Source organism: Portunus trituberculatus, chromosome 38, assembly GCF_017591435.1.
Source record: "Portunus trituberculatus isolate SZX2019 chromosome 38, ASM1759143v1, whole genome shotgun sequence".
Lineage (NCBI taxonomy): Eukaryota > Metazoa > Arthropoda > Malacostraca > Decapoda > Portunidae > Portunus > Portunus trituberculatus.
In genome coordinates this window covers 34,841,422-34,867,142 of record NC_059292.1, presented here as the reverse complement: position 1 = coordinate 34,867,142, position 25,721 = coordinate 34,841,422, and the positions used below count along the sequence as shown (strand labels likewise).

At 38.9% G+C, this 25,721-nt stretch overlaps 1 protein-coding gene across 4 annotated transcripts; it reads right to left on the bottom strand.

Moving 5' to 3' along the window:
* Window positions 1-5,816: 5,816 nt before the first annotated feature.
* On the bottom strand, window positions 5,817-23,969 carry LOC123514545 (sodium/glucose cotransporter 4-like). Of its 4 annotated transcripts, none has more exons than XM_045272470.1 (15): window positions 23,835-23,969; window positions 20,444-20,799; window positions 15,542-15,613; window positions 15,084-15,188; window positions 14,414-14,578; window positions 13,446-13,644; window positions 12,759-12,982; window positions 10,814-11,057; window positions 10,065-10,269; window positions 9,154-9,268; window positions 8,635-8,722; window positions 7,747-7,895; window positions 7,309-7,450; window positions 6,563-6,713; window positions 5,817-6,208 (listed from the first exon to the last, which is right to left on the bottom strand). In XM_045272470.1, the coding sequence occupies exons 2-15, from the start codon at window positions 20,537-20,539 to the stop codon at window positions 6,142-6,144; spliced, it is 2,022 nt and encodes a 673-aa protein (XP_045128405.1). In that variant the 5' UTR covers window positions 20,540-20,799; window positions 23,835-23,969; the 3' UTR covers window positions 5,817-6,141. The 4 variants fall into 4 exon arrangements, with proteins under 4 accessions (XP_045128405.1, XP_045128406.1, XP_045128407.1 ...); XM_045272471.1 differs by having other exon boundaries at window positions 23,818-23,946; XM_045272472.1 differs by lacking the exon at window positions 23,835-23,969 and adding an exon at window positions 21,684-21,821.
* Between the last annotated feature and the right edge of the window lie 1,752 nt (window positions 23,970-25,721).

Here is a 25,721-nt window from a genome sequence, read left to right as displayed (position 1 = left end):
TTATTTGCTAATGATAAAATGTATATGTTTTCTCTTATCCTCAGGCAAACAGCTGAACAGAGGGTGCATAATTAGATGGGATGTAGCTTGAAGTACTACAAGAACAACAAAGGATCAAAATGTAATGAAGTACCAGTTCAATATAAAATGCAATGGAAAGCAACAGATTTGATGGTTGCTAAGTGAAATGCATTCAAGATACCAAGCCTCCTCAGACTTATAGAAATTAAATGTCACTCAAAAACTTATGTGTAGTTTCTGTTTTTTTCAGCAAACAGTTCGCACTTTACACAAGAACGCATTCAATCAATTTACTGAACGTGTGTCAGATTTTCATGCTGTATTCATATGATTATGCATCTTTTTATGATGTCAAAATATATTTTTTATATGCATTATCTATTTCTGATATTCTGTCATTCAGCGTTAAAAGTTTTTTCATGGAACAGATCCATATACAAGTGTATTTTATTACCGTCCCAGGTGCCAAGTGGTGACATTGCTCACAGCAGTGTTGATGGTGAGCTGAGATGCAACACCAGGTCTCCTGACAGCCTGTGTGAGAGTTTGGAAACAAGTGCAGGACTTATTTGTCAACATTTTCAATACTTATAAGTAAAGCACAAGTATATTACTCTAATCTGATCATTAGTTAGAGACAGTAGCGATTTCTTTTTCTCCCCCTCTTTTAGAGCACAAATTTCTTGATACACTGTTTAAGCTGTGAGAAACAGTAAAATAGTTGACCTATTGAGTAGTTTTCAGATATAATGAGTCTATCCTGCATGGTAAGGTATGAGACACATGAGAATGTAAATAAGCATTCACTAATACTTTTATTACTATTGGAACATAAACATTTTAGCTTGCCAGTTTTGGTCAGACAGTTTTAGGTACAACTCTTGAAACTTTTGTATCTGTTAAAGAAAAATAATTGATAATGAATTACTAAATTGATTGTTAGCTTATCCATGACTGTTTAAACAAAAAGACATGACAATTTTTTATATATTGTGTATTCCTAATGTATTACCATATCATACCATATCATCAGGTGGTGCCTGTGGGAGCTTACAATTAAGTCTTTTTTTTTTTTATTTATTTATTTATTTTTTTTTTTTTTTATTTTTTTTTTATTTATTTATTTTTTTTTTTTCCAGTGTGCCAATAGATCATATTAATGGTGATGCTTGGAATTTATAAAGTAGCAACTTTTACTTTTTATTTATTTATTTACTTTTTTATTTATTTATTTATTTGTATTTTTTTTCTATTTGTTTATTTATTTATTTATTTATTTATTTTTTTTTTTTTTTTTTTTTTTTTTTTTTACAAAAGGCTTACAGAAGATACTCCAAACTCTCACACGAGCAGGTTGGGTTTGCTGTATTGGCGTTGTATTCTAGTGTACATAGAGCTGACTGAACTAGTCTTGTAGCTTGGATGTCGTGTAATGCTCATGTCCAGATGTAAATATTGCCTTCTTGCACATGTACAGATGAATCATGTAAATCTACCGCCATTATAATGTGAGATGTGATGATGTACATCTACTCGTGCCCCGCGTCATACTGGCCCCTTATGATCTTTGTTGACTCCCAGTGTACAGTTTGGGAGTCTTCTTATTGTTTGGTGTCTATGTCAGTGCTGGTGACCCGCCTCATAACAGATTGTGTATTGGAGGGAATCACACCTTTCTACTACTATATTGTGGCTGCTTACAGGTTATACACAGTTTTGATAACTCCTGCTGTCAATAACTTTTATGTCAAAATGTAAGCGTATGTTTGGTATATCAAAAAGTGTTTCAATACCTGAAGTTTATGGTAAGTGTGGTATGCACATCAATAACAAACATTTTAGCAAATTTTTGTGTGTACTCAATGTCAAGAGTAAGGCATCATATAATTCCCAGTACAGATATTGTAAAAATGTTTTGAAAATACGTACTACTCATGTGTAATGGATCTCATATGATGGTAAGGGAAGCTATTTGTGGGTTCTGCTATGAAGATATAAATTATTGTAGTTGTAGTTATACTAAAAATCACATACTATATGTACTCAAGAATATTTTCAACCTCGGAGATTTGTAAGAGGAACGTAACAAACGAAAGGTTAGGATGTCGCTCATAAAATTATCGATGGTTAGGGATGGAGTGATTAGCTTTATTATATCATTGGTTTGATTCTTCCAAATCATGTCATTATGTTTAGCCAATGGAGGAAAGCAAATTTTGCAGTTAGGTATGTAGTATTTCATATATAGAATATCATTTACTTAGCCATTCATTCCATGTGTGTATCATATAATATAATTAAATGTGGTCTCAGTTCTAAAGGGAAATATTCATGCAATCCACTTTAGTAAGTCAGACAAATCTTAAGTTGCTTCAGTGTATTGCAAATACTTGTTAATTTAATTTTGTATGGGTACAGTTTCATATGGATACAATTGTAAGGATAGGAGGGCAGCAATCCATATAACATGACTTTCAAATTAGCTTTATTTTATACTATGCCATGTCATGATAGATTGTAATGTGGTTTACTGTATCCATATTTACTCTCCTGAGTTATCTATTTTCTTCTGTGTATTGGCTTCCATTAATCCTTGGAAATTAGAGATATACTTTATTTTTTTATTTTTTTATTTGTTATATTTTTTCTACTAAATCAAAAAGTCCACATTAATATCCTCATCAGTTTGACATCAGAAGTGGAAAAATGAGGAACAGATGGTGTCAAGGCATTAGATGGCAGTCGTAATTCATGGCATTTATGGAGGGAGCAAAGAGAGAGGTGTAGGTCACAATGATACATCAGTGTTTGGGATAATAAGGCTACAGACAAACTGTTGAGCTCTTTGCAGTTTTCTTTGAATGATACAAGGTGATGACATTGCTGGTGTTGTGTTTTCATTGTCATAATATATAAAAAAAATTTGCAGGTGAACACATTGATGAATCGTTGTTAGAAATTCTCTGTGAATGCACTCTTAGGCATTTATCCATTTGAATCCTGTTTATATACTTAAATGTTGGAGTACCCTTGAAGAAAATGTGGATGGTTTATAGTATTGGTAGTCTTAACAAAGTATCAGACATTAATGATTCCATGCATCTTCCACTCACTTGGAAATTTTATCTTTAGATTGACATTTGTTTTTATTACTTACGTAGAAACTTTTCCTTTATGACACCTGCAACTTCTTTATTTGTGAGGTTGTCATTGCCATTTTTTATATACATTGCATATTTAATTTTCCTTTATCCGAACATTCCAGATACTTTAACGAGCCTGATGTGTATCTGCATGCAGTCCTCAGCATTGTAGAATGTGACTATTTGTCAACATTCTTCTGTCACTGCATTCAATTATGATGTGATGGTTATTTTCTTCACAGAAATGTGAAGAGCCTTCTTTAAAAAAAAAAATCAGATGTGTATTGAAACTTTTGGAATGTCCCCTGAAATTATATTTTTATACATTTTTTAATATTTTCATACAAAAGATGTGTGAAATACTGATTTAGGGATGATTTTTTCATTTGACTTGTTTAATCAAGTCCTCTTTGATCAGTGGTGGAAGTCATAAAGCTTCTTCCTCAGAAAAAGAAAGAAATTTGCCATATCAGTGATTCATCCATATAAGCTGGTCTTGGTCTTGTTGGTGTTTAGAAATGTTACTTATTGAGGTATTTTCTTTCAGTTGCTTCCCATCACAGGCAAATTGCAGTGACCTTCAAGTCTTATCAGCCAATATAATTATGTTGGTGTACACCCATACATAGAAAAGATAAGATGTCCATGGTGCAGCTGAATACCAAACTTGTGACTTATGTGACACTTGTTTATGGGTGTGGGAACATTCCAGATGTGATTATATTTTTTTTCTGATGTTGCCATTCTGATCACATCAGATTTTCTCAATGAGTAACAGGATTACCTTTATATTGAGTCACAATGCAGTAATTAAGCTAAGAGAGGAAGGCTTGTTATGTTTCATAATTGTAAACTATTTGGCACCATAGATACAAATACCATGCTGTTCGGATAGAGGATTCTTTGACACACACACACACACACACACACTATACTTATTTAGTATTTAGTTTGAATACAGTTTCAAAATTGTATTAATTACATATTTAATACATACGAGCAAAATGCCAAACATTAGAGTACGTATACCTTTTGGATTTCTCTCTCTCTCTCTCTCTCTCTCTCTCTCTCTCTCTCTCTCTCTCTCTCTCTCTCTCTCTCTCTCTCTCTCTCTCTCTCTCTCTCTCTCTCTCTCTCTCTCTCTCTCTCTCTCTCTCTCTCTCTCTCTCTCTCTCTCTCTCTCTCTCTCTCTGTGCTTTGGTTTCCTGATCTAGTCATTGTTCTTCATTCTAATTAAGAGTTGACATTTTATAGTTCCTCAAATTCTTGTTATGTATTGGGTTCTTGACCAGATTTTACCTTAAGTTCCCCTTGTGAGTGGCTGTATAGAGTGGATGACCAGACTGTAAAGCCCTTCAAAGTCTGTTAACTCAAGAATAGAATTGCACATGTTAGGAATTTCCTGAACTGTATGATATATGATTAATAGGCTTCAGAATACGTAACCTACTTCTGGCAGTGATTCAGGGATGACTTGGCAGAGCCAGATCTTATAATTTATCCCATTGTTGATGCCAGCGTAAGTGAAACATTGTTGTCTCAAACAGAGCAGGTAACAAACAATCTGATGCATGAGGACAGGTTAACAGTATTGTACATTATAAACAACTATTATGTGTGGCAGCAGTGCAAATTATAAGTATTTTAGTAACTTATTTTAGGTAATTTTATCACCAAAATGAATAGATAAGTTGCTTTGCTGTATAGGTAAACATGTTAATCGTGTCTCATCATGTTCACTGCTAACAGTTTATGTGGACAGTATAATTTTACTTTGTTCTATACACACAATAAATGATCACATCTGTTCTTGCTTTCATTTGGTTTCAGAGTTCAGAGAGTTAAGTAAGTCACTGGTAAATAAGGAAGTGCAGATAGAGAAGGTAATGAAGGATGGGAAGGTTACAGGATTAAATTAATGTGAGAGCTGATGTTTCAAGAGTGGCAATGCATCTGTTACTATGAAATTCATAGAGTTCATTGAGGCTTTGATGACACAAAGGAAGTGCAGATGATGATGGCAATGGAGGCTGGGATAGTTGCAGTATTGGTGCAACTGTTAGTGAGCAGTTAGTTAGATTGTTGTATGTATGTTCCAGGGACACTGTGATGCTGACTGTCCAGTGAGTGCAAGTGACTTCTGGATACAAAGGTAAGGCTTGATATATGTGTTACTCTAAAGGGCTTAGCCATGTAAGATTTATATAAGTGTGCAGTAAAGTATGAGTATTGCTTATAGATAACATTTATCTATAGACAAAGGAGTAATTATTGATATTTACTGAAGAACTACCACAACCACTAATATTGATACTACTTTACTGACCGCTGAGTTTATTCCAGTCATCAAATACTCAATGCACATATTTGACAACCATTTTCTTCCAATCCTTTAAATATATATATATATATATATATATATATATATATATATATATATATATATATATATATATATATATTATAATTTTTTCTGCGTGTGTGAAAGAATTCTCTCTCTCTCTCTCTCTCTCTCTCTCTCTCTCTCTCTCTCTCTCTCTCTCTCTCAAAAAAAAAAAATAAATAAATAAATAAAAAATAAGTGAATCGCTAGGAGTGTTCTCAGATGACACAAAACGCACCATTAGAAGGTTATGAACAAGAAAAGCTTGGTCATGGTAATCTTGTACCTTCTCTAATAACATCATGTAACTTATTTGTACAAACATATGAACACATAGACACATATTCCACTATTAGTAGTAAACAATAGTATTACATCCGCAATAACTAACTAAATGATAATCAGAATCAAGTAACTATATTATGATACAAAAATATGAACAAGATACATTCAACATCCAGGAATGAAATCTATCAATATGATCCAATCCGTAAATGACATGACACGTTTGGTTCCTATCTGGAGGAACGAGTGTCTTGCGTGTTAATGGTATCATGAATACTGTGCAGGTGCTGTGGGAACAAACAGGAACAGTTACGCGTAGAAGCCCCACATGAAGGCCGCCAGACACATAACAAGGACCGCTGAGCCGCTCACCACGCTGCGGGAGAGAGCGGGGGAAGGGCGGTTAGACTCATTAATCAATCATTTCACCGCGATATGCAAGTATTGACTGAATGGATAGGGGGAAAAAAAAAATGTATGAAATTTCACTAGTCACTACAGGAATGAAAGGGATAAAACAGAATATATTTTGTAATTTCTAGCCAGTACAAGATTTGGATGCGGCTGCAGGACAAGAAAAGATGTCTCAGAATGCGTAGTGGTTAACGGAAGATATGCCAAATAACAGCTGCCTGCCTTATCATACCGTTTTTATAAAAAGAAAAAAAAAAATGGGATTCTAAATATATCAAGAGTATATTCTCTGGAATTTATGTTTTTCTTCACTTACTTTTTCCACGGCGCCTTCTCCTCGAGGAATTCGGCCGCTCTTTTGGCCTTCTCCTCTGGCGATAGTTTGTCGTCTGGGTTTTCCACAGGCGTCTCAGCCGCTGAGCTCACGCCGCACACCAGGTTAAGCATGCGTCGCCACTGTGGCAGATCTGAGGATAAAACAATTGCTTGGACGAAAAGCTAAATGGCAAGAGGAATGATTTTACTCACCTACAAAACAATTAACTTACCATTGCCATCTTGGGAATTCTGTGTTTTCATATATATATATATATATATATATATATATATATATATATATATATATATATATATATATATATATATATATATATATATATATATATATATATATATATATATATATATTATTTATTTATTTATTTATTTATTTATTTATTTATTTATTTATTTATTTTATCTATTTATTTACTTTTTTCCCTCTCTCTCGTTATCTTATATAATGGCCGAAAATCTTGGTCTGATGGCAAATGATTTTAAACAAAAAATTTGCTGAATGAAGCTATACGTACTGAAAATGCTTTTCATTAACTTCATTTTTCTGTTCATGTTTGCTTGCGTAACGTGAATACATACATGATGGATAAGCGTCCTCATTTGTCAGGAAAACAGGATTCTCAGGTGTTGCCAGAATGATTTCACTTTCATTTTGTGCATTACAGTATATTTCAACACGAATGTTGTGTAGTTACATGAAAAAAACACCGCAACGGACGCCCTTACCTTGCGTTCTTCTTGTGGATACGCTGCTCACATCAGTGCCCGATATGTGTTTGATTTCATCAGGACGCTGCTCGTTTCTCCACTCGCGAACGGACATGCGGACCTCCTGGCTGTTGCGGCTCCAGAAGGTGAGTCTATGCAACTGTAAAGAGGACAAGTGGCAGTGAAAGGAGCCACTGGCCAAGGATAACAAAAGAGAGGAAAAGGCTTATTGAGTTGTCAGTCCCTAAAGAAATGTCAAAAGGATGAGATACTAATTGAGACATGATGGATGGAGTAAGGTACGAAGGAGCGTCATCTCTTATAGTTTTTGAGCAATATTACAAACTGCTCTCCATTTAGCTGAGATATAAGAAGCTGGGATCACTGTCCTGCTGGAAGAGTCACCAGTCAGAAGATTGCTTGAGTATGTAAGGGAGGAAAAAAGGAAATACTCACACACTTCTCAGGGATAGGCTCGGTAATAAGCGACACGCCCACCGACACCACCATGGTCAGTAGCAGCAGGATGCACCCGAAGTGAAGGTAATGCACGTTGCCCACGATTATCTTGATCCACTCAGGCCGCTTATCATCTGAGGCAGGCTCTGGCGGGAAAACATAAGGTGGTCAAGCTGCGAGTGTTGCTCAGGATCTCTTGTGCACACAGCGTAATCTCAGGTTCCTTGTAAGAGTATTTTCAAACTGAGAGGGAAGCGCTCACGTCTGCTCTTCCGCCTGCCTAGTCTAAGATTGACTGTTTTTAGGTAAAGTGAGCAGTCAAGACTCACTCATTCATTCATCATTTTAAAATTCATCATTAACTAGGCTGTAGCAGTTGTACCAGGCAACTGTAGCAGTCTGCACAATGTCCTCAACGTTTCTCTTCTACTACTACTACTACTACTACTACTACTACTACTACTACTACTACTACTACTACTACCACTACTACTACTACTACGACTACTGTTACTACTGTTACTACTACTACTACTACTACTACTACTACTACTACTACTACTACTACTACTACTACTGCTACTGCTACTACTGCTACTACTACTACTACTACTACTACTACTACTACTATTACTACTACTACTACGTGACACTATTAATTAACATACTTCATGGCAATGCTGATTCCTGAACGAGTGGCTGTTTATTTATTTATTTTACCTATCATCTTTTATGTATTGAGTTATCTATTCTTTTTATTCTACTGATTTATTCATTAATTTATTTTATCTATTGTTATTCATTTGTTTATTCATTATTTTTTAGACTGCCTTGGCAACAATACGCTTACACATACTAAGCGGTAAGCGATGTAGGGCAACTCACCTCCACAGACAGGGATTGTGAAAGCAAACTCCATGATGAATCTGATGATGCCGATGATCAGCCCCACGATGAGGCCCCAGAAGGCTCCCTGCGGCACAACACTCATTTAATTTCACGTAAACGCTCCTCTGCTCCTCCGCCCACTGAGCTGAGATAACACTACTTCTTGTCACAGAATTGCACAATGTTTATGTGTATGCAATTATAGACGCAATACTCCCACGGATGATTTTATGTCCGTATTCAGAAACACAGTGCTCTCTCTCTCTCTCTCTCTCTCTCTCTCTCTCTCTCTCTCTCTCTCTCTCTCTCTCTCTCTCTCTCTCTCTCCACGACTACTTTCAAAACAACAAAGATCCTTAATCGATTCCCAATAGCGTTTTTCATATTAATAATGTAGAAATTTCGTTAATATGTCACTAGAGCCATAAAAACTTGTAAAACCCCTTGTGACTACAACTAGAGACTTTTGAAGCAGTCGAGATGCGGTCAGAAGTGTTTAAAGAATATGGCCCTTACCGGCTCTGTGGTGCGCGGCCAGAAGATAGCCAGCAGGTAGATGGCACAGATGGGCGGGGACAAGTAGGAGGTGATGCTCTGAATGTACACAAACAGCTGGCCACTGGCGGAGCTCCTGAAATCGGGAGAAAAAAAGAGTGAATGTTAAGGTGCTCAAGGAGTCAATAGTTATAGTTCAGAATAATTTTGCTCTCTCTCTCTCTCTCTCTCTCTCTCTCTCTCTCTCTCTCTCTCTCTCTCTCTCTCTCTCTCTCAACACCAAATAATTTAATAGATCACATAATTTTTTAGCCGAGTTTTCAAGAGTGTTTCTCCTGTTATAATGTAGAAATTTTGTTAATTTGTCGCTAGGATAATAACTTTGTCCATTAAAAACCTGTATCACTTCAACTACTACTACTTCTACATTATCACCACCACTACCACCTTCAGTACCACCACCATCACCACCAACACCACCACCATCACCATCACCACCACTACCACTACCACTACTACTACTACTAATAATAATAATAATAATAATAATAATAATGATAATAATAATAATGATAATAACAATAATAATGATAATAATAATAATAATAATAATAATAATAATAATAATAATAATAATAATAATAATAATAATGATAATAATGCAACTGCCACTACCACCACCACCACCACTACTACTACTACTACTACTACTACTACTACTACTACTACAACTACTACTACTACTACTACTACTACCACTACCATCACTACTACTACTGATACAACTACCACCACCACCATCACCATAACCACCACTACTACTATTACTAATACAACAACTACCACCACAACCATAACCACTACTACTACTACTACTACTACTACTACTACTACTACTACTACTACTACTACTACATCTCACTGCTACTCACTGAATGACGGGGATCCAGAGCACGGAGATGACAACCATGATGAGGACAAAGCCGCGCCCCACAATGAGTAGCTCCACGTCACTCGCCTTCTTGTGGATCCTCGTCCAGATGTCGATGGAGAAGATGGTGGAGGAGGAGTTGAAGATGGAGGTGAGCGAGGACATGAGAGCAGCCAACATCACCGCCAACATCATTCCAGAGAGGCCTGTTGGTGTTGTAGGGGGAGGAGAGGAGGAGGGAGGTAAGGATGGTGTTACGTTTTGTTAGTTGGGTGTTAAGTTTCATTTTTCTCTGTCTGTCTGTCTGTCTGTCTGTCTGTCTCTCTCTCTCTCTCTCTCTCTCTCTCTCTCTCTCTCTCTCTCTCTCTCTCTCTCTTTCTTCTTTATCCTATTTTTTTTCTTATTTTTTTCTCTTTCTCCTCTTCTTCTTCTCCTCCTCCTCCTCCTCCTCCTCCTCTTATCACTATATTTTTTCATACTTTTTTTCATTCTTTTGTTTCCCTTGACCAATATTCCTCCAACACAGAAAAGAAAATCAATTATCTATCTATCTATTTACTCATTCGTTTATCTATTCTTTTACAATTTTTTTTCTGATTTTACTTCTATTCTTTTTTAACGTCAACCTGTTGGAGAAGAGTTCTTACATAAAAAAGAATGATCTATCTATGTGTATATTCATCTGTTTATCTATTCTTTTATCTATTCATCCACGTATATCATTTTCTTTTGCTTTATTTTCATGCTAACCTGTCGGGAGGAGGTGCAGGACGAGCTGGACGTAGGCAATGTTGGTGCAGCCTGCTTTGTTGTTGCAGTACTTGTAGCACAAATCGGGATCCACGCAGGCCACCTTGTCCGTGTAGAGGATGCGTGACGCCATGCCGGGGAACACCAGCATGAACAGAGGCAGGAACTTCAGCACGCCAGCCAGGAGACAACCGGCCTTGGCGTGGGACATGTTCTTGCTGGACAGTGTTCGCTGCACGATGACCTGCAACACACAACCATGCACGTGAGAGAGAGAGAGAGAGAGAGAGAGAGAGAGAGAGAGAGAGAGAGAGAGAGAGAGAGAGAGAGAGAGTGGGGGGGCATGACGAATAGATAATGAAAATAGAGGTGAGAGAATTACTTTAATATATATGGTAAAAACTAACAAAAATTAGTTTAGAGGAGGAAGGGATCATTAGAATACAGTGAGAGGGAATTTCGTACCGATTAAGCATGCATGAGCCACCAGGAGAGTGAAAGCAGATACATACTTTACATGCGCCACATCACAAGTGCATAATTATCACATGTAGTCTAAAAGTAAAGAGAAGACAATGATGGACAGTGAATCTTTTATATTTGTACAAAATGTAAATTTGGATTCACGTCACTCCAGTGTATTAACGATGTTTACTTATCATTGTGAGATTGTGATGTACTGTACTTACGTCATTGTTCTGTAATTACGAGTATATACAAGTCACCCTTCTTAGAGGTAGCGGCATGTGTAGCGTTATTAGCGAGTAGCAAAACATTGCAGCTGTTGGTGAGGTGACGTCTGCTGCAGTGATGCTAAAGCTAGATGAGATGAGAGTTGGGCAGCTTGTGTGTCAATACTTTATGCTGTTCAAAACGTTTCCTTTGTACACAAATACAGCTCGAACCTGCGGGTTTAATGCAGGATGTTTGTGTTTACAGCAGTCATCGGTGCATTAGGTATTCTATGTACAGACTGGTGCAGAGGTGTGGTACGTTTGTCACTGATGTATGACAGTGATCATCATTGTTACTCTCCTCATTCTATGTACAAATACGAAGGGAATTTTTAGTAATTTTTTTTTTATTTTCATGTCGGGATTTGATGAGTACCAAAATTTAGTATCATGCCAATGATGTTAGTCTTGAAATGCTAAATCTAGTATTAATCGAGTCCAGATCTCAGCAGGTGCGTGTCTGCCGCGTATCCCCTAAAGTACCTGGTCAGTGCACCAGTACCACACGCCGCTCATGGTTAATCCGAACACCACCCCAGTCCACGGCAAGTCCGAGCCGTCTATCGGCCGAAGCAAGTTCATGGCGTATGGCGGAGGGTACACGCCTGGACACGTCTCGTTGTTAACGCCGTAATAAGCAACAGAAGGCGCCGCTTGCATGTAGCGCGTCACTAGTTCATTGTAGCCACCCACCTTAGCGATCGCTAAAAGAAAGACAGACATGTTTTGTTGGGCAGAACTGTAAAACAGATTCACCACAATTTTAAGGACAATGATAAAGGAAAACAAATTATGATATGAAGAACAGTAGACTTCCACCACATTTTAGAAGACCGAGGATGAAAAAAAACATGCCATAACATGAAGAATAGAAAACTTCCACCACAGTTATAAAGGACGGGAAAAAAAATAAAAGAAAAGAACGTGCCATATAAAAAGCGGAATGCGTACGGAGATCCACCACATTTCCAGAAGACAAAGGAAAAAATAGCAAGCTTTGATAAAAAAAAAAAAAACGAAAAAAAAAAAAAAACATAAATCCACTACGCTTTTGACAATAGGCTGGAAAAAAACAACAATAATAACAGTAACAGCAAAAACACTCACAACACAAGCAACACAAGCATACCAATAATACAACTTTATCCCCGGGAAAATCATACCGTCAGTGAGACAAAGAAGACGAAGAAGACCCACCCGCACACACTCACCTGATCAGTGCACCAGTACCAGATAGCGGAGACCGTGATGCCGAAGATCATGCCGGGCCAGGGCAGGTCAGACTCTCCGGGCACCGCTGACCTGAAGAAGTGCATGGCGTATCCCGGAGGCTCCCCGCAGTTAGTTTTATTGTCGCTGGAGTATCGAGTCACGTTGGGAATCGCAGTGAAGTAATTTTCCACCATGCCTTCGTATCCTCCCACTTCGTAGAACGCTTTAGGGGGGTTAGTTAGTGGTGTTAGTGAACATCAACACAAGTACGGCACACGACACTCACTCTGTAATAAGAAACGCTTTGCTCTCTCACCCTCCACCACTATTTTCAAGAACCATAGAGGTGATGAGCAGGTTTATCAAGACAATTGTTTCTTTTAATAGTACATATCTTTTTGATTTTGTCATTAGAACAGTTAAAATCTTTAAAAACCCGTGTAGCTTCAACAAGAGCCTTTACAAAGTAGTGGAGGTGCGGTGGAGTAGCGTTTCAGAATCTGGTCCATGGCATTAGATTAGACGCACTGTTAGCGTAGTTAGTGTTGATGAGAGACACAAATGTAAGAGGTAATGACCTAATGTACATAAGGGACAACTACAGTAACAAGACACACATTGATCACGGCCTTACACACACACACACACACACACACACACACACACACACACACAGGAGTACTTACCAATGCCCATAAGTGTGAGAGCGCCGAAGAGCATAAGGATGGTTTGCACGAAGTCAGTCCAGATGACAGCCGTGAGTCCTCCGGTGATGGTGAACACTGCGGCGATGGCGAGCAGGATGATGATGCTGATGTAGAGCCACTCGTCTGTGTTCTTGCCAAGCGCCTGTTGGATGAACAGCGCCCCGGCAAAGAGATCGGCCTGTGGAACATAAGAACATGAAGAAACAAAATTAAGATACAAGAAGCCAGTAGTACTAAAGGTGAAATGGATTGTGGAGAATCTTCCTAACCGTATAAGGACATAAGAAAATAAGGGAAGCTGCAAGAAACTATCAGGCCTATACGTAGAAATCCCTGAATGAAATATCCCTATACCTACATGAGGAAATAACGGAAGCTGCAAGAAACCAGTAGGCCTAACCGTGACATCCTGTACGAAAACGTTCTTGCCCATATCAGTCTTCAGTCTCTCTCCATAGAAGTTACATAATCTTTTGGAAAGTCTTGAAAAAAAAAAAAAAAACAACGGAAGCGGCAAGAAACCAGTAGGCCTAACCGTGACATTCCCTGTATAAAACGTTATTAGCCTTTAACACTTATCCTTGAAAATGATCTAATCTTCTGTCAGTACCATGCTGCGTTTTCATATTCATTGTGGTTACTATTTGGTGATTTTATACAGCTTCAGAAACTTAAGTAAGGATTAAAATAACGAGGACTCTGGCCATTATTCTTTTGACCTTCATAGACCCTTCCTAATGCAAATAAAATAATCTAATCATACCCAAAAAACATGCTAAAAATGTGTCTCAGTATTGAAGGGGTTAAAGCTTCCTGCTGGCTCGACACTAAATAAAGACCTAAGCATTGAATCTCCACCAATACTGCTGAGTCTACTGAGTTTAAATCTACTCCAGCCACGTTACCGAGTCTCCTCCAAACACTCCTGACCAAGAGAGGAACCTTACGGATATTTTGGTGAAGATGGAGAGGAGGAGGGCGAGGCAGGAGAGGTAGACCCTGATGCGCTGGCCCCCGAACCTCTCCCTCAGGTATTCCGGCATAGTGTACACGCCCGAGGCCATGTACACGGGCACGAACAGCCATCCGAGGATCATCAGCACGAAGATCGCCTGCGCCAGAGAGACACACCCAAAAAATAGATAAATGAATAAAGAAGAAATGATAACTGAGCACTGATAGAAAATGAACTTGGAATATGAAGATTAAACTAAGATAATGTAAGTTACTATTATGCTTGATAAAAAAGAAAAAGCCCCATTTTTCGGCCTCTAAAGGTGGTTTTGGTTCCCCCTTGAAGACTATAAAAGGAAAAAAAAAATCGTGGCTACAGCAGTGACGTGAAACACAAAATAAAGTCAGTTATATCACTCATTTATTCACTCATTCACTTATTAAGTCACTCATTCATTCATCTATTCATCAAATCATTCACCCATTCATCCATCCATTCATTCACTCACCAAGTTATTCCCTAACCCATTCATTTTTTCATCAAGTCACTCATTCACCCTTCATTCATTCATTATAGTTACTTCCTCGCTCATTTACTCACGTCCTCACTCCCAAACATCAGGCAGACACACACACACGTCAACGATAGATACATTTCCTTACGTTGAGTTCAAAAGCACCGATGCCAATGCCGGACGCTGCCCCGGACCCTGCCAAGCCAATAAAGTGACCGGAACCGATGTTGCTGGCGAAGAGGGAAGCGCCCACCTGTTGACAAGGAGGAGGAAATGAGAAGAGAGGTGACACGAGGAAGAAGAGGAGATGAGGGTGTTGATATGACGAGTAAGAGAAGTAGGAGGAGGAAGAGATGATGGGATATGACACAAAGAAGCGATAGAAGAGGAGGATGTGTGAGGGATCATATGAGGAGGAGGAGGAAGAGGATGTAAGGCGGGATGACACGAGAAAGAAGACGAGGAAGAAGAGTAGGAGGATATAGGGAGAATGATACGAGAAGAACAAAGCAACTGTACAAATAAGAAAGGATGATTTGAGGAAGAGGAGGAGGAAAATTATGTGACGGAAGGATGACACACACACACACACACATACACACTCACCGGGATGAAGTGCATGTTGCGGGAGGCGAGGAAGTACCCAGACATTGTGCCTCTCTTGGACCGCCATGACGACTGAGGGAGAGAGAGAGATACAGAAGATTAGCACTCCTTCATGACTCTGTGACGCTCTATGTACCCATCAGAGGAAAGCAGCGTCCTTCAGTACTGGGACGGTTTTTTTACCATGAGTTTTGGGTATGATTAAACGATTTTACTTGAATTAGGAAAGGTCTATGGAGGTCAGAAGATTAATAGCCACAGTCTTCACTTTTTAATCCCCGCATAAGTTTCTGAAGTTGTATAAAATCACCAGATGTTAAGCAGAATGAATATGAAAACACGTCATGGTACTAAAGGAGTTAAAGGAAAGCTGTAGTGTCATTTTTAGTAAACGCTGCATGATGATTCTCTGGCGTTCTTGCTATGTACAAAAAGAGGGGGAATATTTCTAGAGCAGAGTGTGGTGTGGCTCTGTGACGTTTTTGTTTATGTAATCAGAGGATAACGTATTTAGTGATGAGTGTATTGGGAAAAAATTGTTGCTCGTTCATGATTTTTTTTTTTTTTCACATCCTGTTATGCCATGGAGAGAAAACGTTTAGTAGAGGGTATGGTGTGAAGAGAAGTTTCAACAAAATGGTCGTTTTATTATTTTTTTCCACTATATTTATAAAAAAAAAGAAGAGTATGGTGAGAATGTTAACCCCTTCAATACCATGACGCATTTCCATATTCATTCTGCTTAGTATTTGGTGATTTTATACAGCTTAAGAAACTCACATGAGGGAATTAAATAGTGAAGACTGTAGCCATTAATCTTCTGTCCTCCATAGACTCTTCCTAATGTACATAAAATCGTCTAATCATACACAAAACTCAAGGTAAAAATGCGTCACAGTACTGGAGGAGTTAATAATGTTCTCGTTCATGACCCCTCACGTTCTGTTTGTGAAATCAAGAGAAAACATTGAAAAAAGAGTGTGATATAAAGAAGAAAACAACACTATTCAGATCAAAGATAATGTTAATAAGAAACTTTTTATGAATGCCATTAGTTTATAGTAGATATCATATTTATTCTTGTATTTCAGTCTGTATAGCTTTTTTTTCTTCCCTTTGTGTGTGAAAACTGAGGATAAAATAAAGAGGGATTAATAAAAACATACTTATCGTGACAATTTAACCCAACACTCGAAAATTAACCCAAATATCAAGCACTGATTCATTTTTGGTTTTACTGAGCTATCTGGTGCGTCGTGATATCGCTTGCTGTGTCCCTTCTGAGTGGAGGCGACAAGTGGCCATTGCCTTATCGCTCTGAATATCTAAGCGTCGCCATGATAGTCAGGTACGAGTGTGTGTGTGTCCCTTATGAACCCTGAAGTGGATTGCTGTCCCATTTTGAGATGCTTTGTGTTGTGGTGGTGATTTTGATAGAGGTGATGACGATATTATTGTCGTTATTGATGTTGTAACTGTTGTTCTTTACCATCTTCCTCTTCCCCTTCTTCTTAATGATGGGGTCTTCTCATTCTTCGTGATATAATTATGGCTTTCATATTATTATTATATTGGGGTGTTCTATAATTGATAAAAATAATACTGATAATTTCATATGCCTGATTTGAGAAGATATATGTGGCTCTGACTTATTGCAATGTGTAGTTCATGAGTGTGGGCGACTCTCCGGCTCATGACTTTAGTACTTTTCCAGCTTCTTTTCCACTGCTATCGTTATTCATTTGAGTAAACCCTGCTTTATCCTACTGAACGGAAGTAAGGAAAGTGGAAGCACAGGCGCTCAGTTATAACCATTTGATCTCCTCTCTTCTAGTTCGACTCCAAGCTGAGGTAGTTGGCGCTCAAATTACCTCCCTACCCATCCCTCATCCTTCTCTCCAGCTGGTCGTTGAAAAAGGAGTGTGAAGAAATGTGGGGAAGGTAAGCTGTGGAAATCCGAATGATGCAGGTTAAGGGATGTCGCCTACCACAGACTCAAAGGCTAATGATAATTGGACAGAGGTGAGTACTGAACACAGACACACACACACACACACACACACACACACACACACACACACACACACACACACACACACACACACACACACACACACGATTTATCAAACTTGGTATGTCATAGAAAACAAATTGAAAATGGATTGTTCTTTTCATACAGGAGCTGACACATGCAGATTGCCTTATTTCTTTATATTCGTCTGTTCTTACTATGTCTTCACCCTCATGGACTTGTTCTTCTGTGACGTCATTCCAGTGCACGCCTTCTCAGCTCCGTCACACTAGGAAAATTTTGTAGCGTTCCTTTTCGTGTCTGTCGTACGTACTCTAACTACGTACACAGTGTGTTCTTCTGTGACGTCATTCCAGTGCACGCCTTCTCAGCTCCGTCACACTAGGAAAATTTTGTAGCGTTCCTTTTCGTGTCTGTCGTACGTACTCTAACTACGTACACAGTGGAGGTTGGTGGAATCTTGAGGTTCTGTATGCCACGGCTTTTTTCATTTCTCATCTGCATTTTTTTCTTTCTTTCTCATTGTAATATTGTTTTTGTTCCTTTTCTTCTTTACACACACATACACTCTGTCTGTCTGTCTGTCTGTCTCTTTCCTATTCAGCTTTAGCCTCTGTGGTTTCTTTTTCATTATCATTTATCCTCCTTTTATTTTAATTTACTCCTTTTAGTTATTTTTTTCGTTTATGTATGGATGATATTTGAAGCACGTTTCTGGCTTCCTTTGGCTGTTGATTATGCTCCACTCCTTTGTCGGATGCTGCTTAACTTATCATGTGTCTATACGTTAAGCTTTCCCTATAGTGTAGACAGGAAAGACTGATGAGGTTTCAACACCCGTGTGTCGCTACTGTCGGTATTGTAACATGAGTCTTATAGTGATTGGGATGATTTTCTGTTTAAGTAACTCACTCAATGTACAAATCCAAGCAGCTCTTAAAATTATTGGGGGATTTTTATGATGTGTGTGTGTGTGTGTGTGTGTGTGTGTGTGTGTGTGTGTGTGTGTGTGTGTGTGTGTGTGTGTGTGTGTGTGTGTGTGTGTGTGTGTGTGTGAAGGAGTGTTTTAGTGGAAATGAAGTGATTTGTAAGTGTTTTATTTCTTTTAAGATACTTTAATTGCATTGATACCTCGTGAATGTTTGTGTGTCTAGCTATTTGTTTATCCATCTCTATATGTGTTTTTCTGCATGTTTATTTATTCAATGTATATATTGTTTTAGTTTTTTTTTTTTTTTTTTTACGAGTATATAACTATCTAATCTTATTTATCTCTACGTATTTTTTTCTATCTACTTACTTATCTACCACCTGCACATACACACACACACACACACACACACACACACACACACACACACACACACACACACACACACACACACACACACACACACACACACACACACACACACACACACACACACACACACATCTTAACATATCTTTGGAGACACTACGAAAGGGTTTTCCAATTGTCCGTTCAGGGAATTCCCGATGGCGCATTAGCTCCCTCCTCGTTGCGTCCACCTGCTATGTAACGTCTACAGCACTTAACTTCCTGCCTCGAGCGCCTGTGTCACACTCCGGTAGCACAATGTAATACCCTCTGCTCTGTTTGATGTGTTTTCTCACCTTCATCACCAGACTCTTTTACTGTTGTGGTCATCCTCTCTTTAATATTCACAATAGTTCAAGAAAATAATTTACATGCCACAGGTAAAAATACAATAGAACCTTAAAATTGCCTTTCCTAGCTATGAAGTACGTAATTTAAGGATTTATTGGTGTTAGGCATAAAGAAAACCTGAGTAAGAAAGTGTATGTGGATGATTATGAGCGAAGAATTTGCAGTAACGAAAGGCTTAAATGCTGACCAACACATGATCACGAGCCGTGGAAATTGTGTTTACTACTCAGGTGTCTCGAGGGTGTTTTGGAGTCCCGAGAAATGTTTATTCTGTTGAGAGCACACTACGTGTCCAGACATGACTTCCCGTTAAGCGCGAAGAAAACATCCGTGACCTTACTAGCCACTAAAACACGGAGACAATGATGAATCTTTGATGAAATGTTAAGGGCGATCTTGTCTTGCCGGGGCACACCAACATACAGGTCAAAAGCGTGTGGTTGACTATACACACGCTCATTCACAAGGCTATAGTTAGTCGTGAGCCGGCATTTGTGTCAAGGCATGAAAATATTGGAGAAACTTCAACTAACATCAACAATCAATCTGTTAGTAAGGTAGAGCAGTAAATACTACTTCTTTCAGTATGCAGTGATGTTCTTAATAGTTTGATAATATGTGTTCAGAAGGACGATATGGATGGTAATAATAGATAAGTTGAAATGTTTTGCCGTAAGAACGGAGTAATATGGACAAGAATAATGATTAGGTTCAATATTGGTTGATATGGTCGCAGGAGAACGGCTGGCTGGCTGTGAGGGTGAAAAACACATATTTACACTGAAGGCGTGCAGTTGCATTTACAGAGAGAGAGAGAGAGAGAGAGAGAGAGAGAGAGAGAGAGAGAGAGAGAGCAATACACATTAATCCGCAGGTTATACTTCACTGTAACATTATTCATTTCAGTATCGTCTACCCCTCCATGTTTTTTTTTTTTTTTCTTTCTTTAGGATTGACTCTCAGCTGAACGTGTGTATAATGCGAATGTTGGACAGAAAGGAATGACAGCTCTGACTTAACTGTGCAACAACATAAATGATTAGTGGAAATGTACGAACACACACACACACACACACACACACACACACACACACACACACACACACACACACACACATACCGACGCGCACATGCATTCCACAACAAAACGTCAACTGAATATACAAATAATTGTACTCACATATAGACCAACAGCGAGGACGAAGAGGAAGTACAACACCACCACAGTGATGTCCGGCCACTCCATTGCCATCTTCTCTTCGTCCGTTGCCGCCATCCTTCCCTGCGAGACGTTCCAGCGAGAGTGACGGACAGAAACACCAACTCTTCCCGCTGCCTCTTCACACACTGATCAAGGTGGGTGTTTTGCTCACCTCTTCGCTTTACGCGCCACTCAGATCCCTTACTCTCCCACGTCTCACCTCCGCTCCTTCACTTCATTCCTAGTATTATTTGTCTCGCCCAAAGATACGGTTTTTCGTTTCTTATCCACAGCACTTGAGGTTCCATCGAGTCATTGGTTGTTAGATAATCTTCCTGGAAATTGAAACGGTTCTCATTAAGGTGAAGTGTGTGTGTTGCTTGGCTGGCTGCCCGGTTGTAGTGTGAGTGGAGGGAGTGGTTAACCTTGGATTTGTGGTTCTATCTTGTGTGCTGATATCTTATTTGATTTTTTTCCCCTGTTGATTGTGTAATGGTCATAAGTCTGCATATGTCATGTGTTCACTCGAGTTAACAGGCAAACACACATACTCTCTCTCTCTCTCTCTCTCTCTCTCTCTCTCTCTCTCTCTCTCTCTCTCTCAATTAGAGTGAGAGTGTCAATAATTGTGATTTTTTAACCCAATGATAATCTGACGAGATCCTCCAAGCGCGTCCTTCTCATCAGCACTTCCATGCGAGAGGGGCGAGACGTTTTCTCATGCTTATTTTTTTTCTTTCGCTAATTTTGCATGCGTTAGTTTGCCTCTGTGATGGTACTTTTTATTCAATGCGATACGCAGAGAGAGAGAGAGAGAGAGAGAGAGAGAGAGAGAGAGAGAGAGAGAGAGAGAGAGAGAGAGAGAGAGAGAGATTAAGAAAATTAGAACCAACATTTTTTTTTTTCTTTCGCGTATTTCTGATGCACACATTTCACTTGTCAAATGGATCTTGCTATTTTTGTTACCGTGACACATACAAAGAAAAATTTGTATTTCTTACCAAGTGTTAATACTTTTCCTTAAAGTTAGACTAAACATTTCTTTTTCTCTTTCATGAATTTATTGTGACTTTATTTTCTTTCATGTATATTTGGCGCATTAACAAACATGTCTATAATGCTAACAATGCATTGCTTCTCAACGCGACACGTCCAGTGAAAGGGTTAGATTTGCTATCTCAGTTAATCAGGCATCGGACGTTCTCCTTATCAGGTTTACCTCTAGGCTGGAGTGGTAGTCACTGTCCGGAAGCGTGGACTGCCGTGATTCATAGCCGATACAGGCGGTGTGTGGGGAGTGGCTGGCACATATCCGCGCCCACGTGAACTGCGCCACACGACAGCTGGAACCTCTTGATCTTCCACTGATTAGCACGAGGTGATAAGGAAAGGGAAATACCGCCTCGTTTTTCTGCTAATTTGAACGATAACTTTTTTTCAAGTTTGTTATACTACATTTTATTTCATTTCATGTTCATCTTATGTTTTTTTTAAACGAACACTTAGTTTTTATTTATTTTTTATGCCAAAGGATCATGTAAGAAAGAGTTAAAGATTACTAGAATACCTCCTGTCAAAAAGTTCAGTATCTCATTGTATCTTGATGCAATCCGAAACAGTGTAGCAGGAAGAGGGTTTTAGAGTTTACCATTAAAGGGATGAAAGAGTAAAGCTACAGTTTAACTCCTGCGTTGATGGGGTGGACACAAAAGGGATGCGAGCAAGAGTCTTATACACAGTGAGGGCTTTGGAAGGTAGATGCATATATTGTAGAATTCGTGAGACAATGGTAGAGGATTACAGCAGTGAATGAGAAAAAAATTATTTAAATTAAGCGAAGACCCAGTACTGTTACAACATAGAGTTTGAATTTACTAACTCTTAAATCCGTGAAGCCCCAGCAACATTATTCACCCTATAAACTGAGTGACGTCAAGTACAATGCCACGTGGAGACACTGATTTTTTTCCATTCTTGTTAGAAATAAAACTTTTCCATATATTTGGCGAGGCATTTTGTAAACAACCTCACTATTTAGTCTTTCCTATGTGTGTGTGTGTGTGTGTGTGTGTGTGTGTGTGTGTGTGTGTGTGTGTGTGTGTGTGTGTGTGTGTGTGTGTGTGTGTGTGTAATTGTGTGTGTGTTTTGTTCATTCATTCACCCACGGTCAGCCAGCCGTTTCCCTATACAATTCTATATGAGTTCAGTTTACAGTAACCGATATCTGTGGGCGACTGAATTCACTCATACACCACACACTGGGATACACCTGGTACCTGCTTACTTCTCTGTGTGTACTCATACTTGTATAAATTTACAACATTCCATGCGCAGCTGCCCAGGTGAAGATTAGCATCCACAAGTGTTACACGACGTCACTTCTTTCCTCATCATGTGTGTGTGTGTGTGTGTGTGTGTGTGTGTGTGTGTGTGTGTGTGTGTGTGTGTGTGTGTGTGTGTGTGTGTGTGTGTGTGTGTGTGTGTGTGTGTGTGTGTGTGTGTGTGTGTGATAACTTTGTGGCTGAAAGTTTTAAAGCAGCATGAACTAATATGCTAAAACTAGAAATACTGCACCATTAGATAAGAAACATACATAATTCGCCAGGAAATACACATGAGGCTCTTTCATGTACAGAAGAATCACGGCCAAGAAAATAAATGGAATACCACTCCACTATAGTTCCTTCTCTTGCTCATGCATAACTGCAGAACTACAGAACAATAGCACTTTGGCGCTACACGTTGCAAACATTCCTACAGACACATCTTAATTGTATCCGTTCCTTGCATCTTCCTCAGTGACTCACATCCACCTTAGCCAATCGTATCCTCCTACAGTATAATAATAAGCACCACGGAGCGTATTTTGAAATCCTTTTGGACCTCATTAAGACTGTTTCTAAGGGACATGTATATGTTTGATATGATTTTCGTGATGTTTTCCACACTAATATTGCAAAATCGCTGTTGCATTACCACTAGAATCCTGGAAACACCTTTGAAGACTGTAATTACTTTCACTAGAGTGTTCAATGCAGTCGGTATACAATACAAAGCATTCTTCACATGCTATCCTCCTCCTCCAACCGTATCTACCTGATGTCCTCCTTTCCCAGCCTTTCTAAGCCTTCAACATGCACTTTACCGCCACCAGTAGTAGATCACGTATAACTGCGAGTCTTGCCAGCTGTTGTGATACAAACCTCCGCTGCTGCATCTATACCTCGTAATGATCTCCTTTCCTGCGCTGAACCAAGAGTGTATATTATAGTGCATAACACTACCAGCATGAGTAACAGATTACAACTGCGAGCCTTCACAAATGCCCTCAGAATACAAATCCCTCTTCTAACCTCCAACTAGTAATGACCTTTTCCTCGTTGATCCAAGAGTGTAGCGTTCAACACTTGACCGCCACGAGTACTAGACCACGTAGAACTGCGAGCTTTCATATAACTACCCTCGCGATGTTCTGAAGGTGGAATCCCATCGCGCGACACATGCTGAAGACTCCAACATAACATTTATTGCGTGTCATAAACCTCCTGAAAGCACCGCGGACTTAGAGATTAGGTTATCTTAGGAGTTCATGCCGGTCACACTGATAGGGACAAGATTTCTCGGTATGGGCCAAACTGGTTGATCATACGCCGAAATGTCGCAACATGGCTCTGGATTGAGTATGATATGAAGTGTCGAGGTATCAAGGTTGGTCAATATTATTCTCTTCCAAGAATTGAGTGTCTTGTCTGATACCGAGTCCAGGAATAAGAAAACTTATTAAATAGACGCTTTAATTAAAGGGCACGCTTTGTTCAGAAGACCAATTCGCGGTTTGGAACTCTCATTCCCGACTATTCATCCATTGCAAGAGATAAGCAAACAAACAAACAAATAGAAAAATGATATCAATCTCCAGGCCTGATTACTTCCATTACAAATTACTAAAAAAAAATGAAGATAGTAAAAGTAAGTAAGCAAATAAATAAACAAATGAATAGATGAATAGATGAATGTATAAAGAAAACGTCGCAAATTCAAGGGCAAATATAAATAAAATAATGTAATCCCAACCATCTTTGTTTGGAAAAGTGGAAAGATAAGTAAGATAAAAGCAAGAGAGAAGATTGTGGAGGGATGGATGAGCGTGGTGATGGTGGTGATGGGATGATGTGATGGGATGATGGTGATGAAAGAGTGAATTGGTGAGGGGTGGTGATCGGATGGACGGTGTGGTGAGTGATAGACTGAAATGGTGATGTGATGATGTGATGGGTGACCGTAAGGCTATAGGGTGGTGATGGGGAATGACTGATGGTGATCTGGATGGCTTAAGTGGTATGTGAATCTGTATGGCAAAAGTTAAGTGTAACAACGTCTCTCTCTCTCTCTCTCTCTCTCTCTCTCTCTCTCTCTCTCTCTCTCTCTCTCTCTCTCTCTCTTATATAACTGGAGTCTATAAGTTATAAAGCAGTGGTTCCCAACCTTTTCTAGTTTGCGGCACCCTTGGCAAGCCTTTCAAAACTTCCCGGCACCCTTATAAGGAAATACATATTTAAAATCTCCGTTGTTTTTTTATTATATATATTTTTTTTCATTTCGACATTTTGCATCGATGTAACAACACCTTATACATAGATATGAAAATTTTCTTTACACTGATCCTGCTATTACAAAAAATGGTATTATAATACAAATATGTAATTGTGACAAGTTTTACAGTAGTTGCACAATGTATTCAAGTAGTTACAGTGTTACACTATGATACAAGACATACACACAAATAGACAAGAGTGAACCATGCATGTATACTTAGTGTGAAACTTGCGATTGATGCTTGGAACACAAACTCTTGATTGAATCAGGTCTTATTGTTGATAATGCCACCCGCATATCATCCTCAAGTGAAAGAAGCCTATTTCTTTGTTTCGATTTTATTGTTGCCATGGCAGAAAATGCCTGCTCACACAGATACGATGTGGAGAAAGGCAAAAGTAAAGAAATAGCTTTCTTAGCCAAATTAGGATATTCCCCCGATGTTCCATGCCAAAAAGCTGCCAGTGTCACGTCACTCTTCTCAAATTTGACTTTCAGTGTTGAATCAGCAGACATATCAAGTGAAGTTAATGCAATTTTTTCCCCTGAATTTTGGCGGCACCCTCAAAAGATCTCACGGCACCCCTTGGTGCCGCGGCACACCAGTTGGGAATCACTGTTATAAAGGAACGAGTGTAAGTCTGACTGTTCATACTTCAGT

What these genes read in the sequence shown, in the direction of transcription:
- LOC123514545 (XM_045272470.1), bottom strand. Translation starts at nt 20,539, where the DNA reads ATGGCGGCAACGGACGAAGAGAAGATGGCAATGGAGTGGCCGGACATC. An exon ending in CCTGCACCTCCTCCCGACAG is followed by an intron (nt 10,270 to 10,813) that starts GTTAGCATGAAA and finishes CAACACCAACAG; the next exon opens with GCCTCTCTGGAATGATGTTG. An exon ending in ATCCACAAGAAGAACGCAAG is followed by an intron (nt 6,714 to 7,308) that starts GTAAGGGCGTCC and finishes TTTTATCCTCAG; the next exon opens with ATCTGCCACAGTGGCGACGC.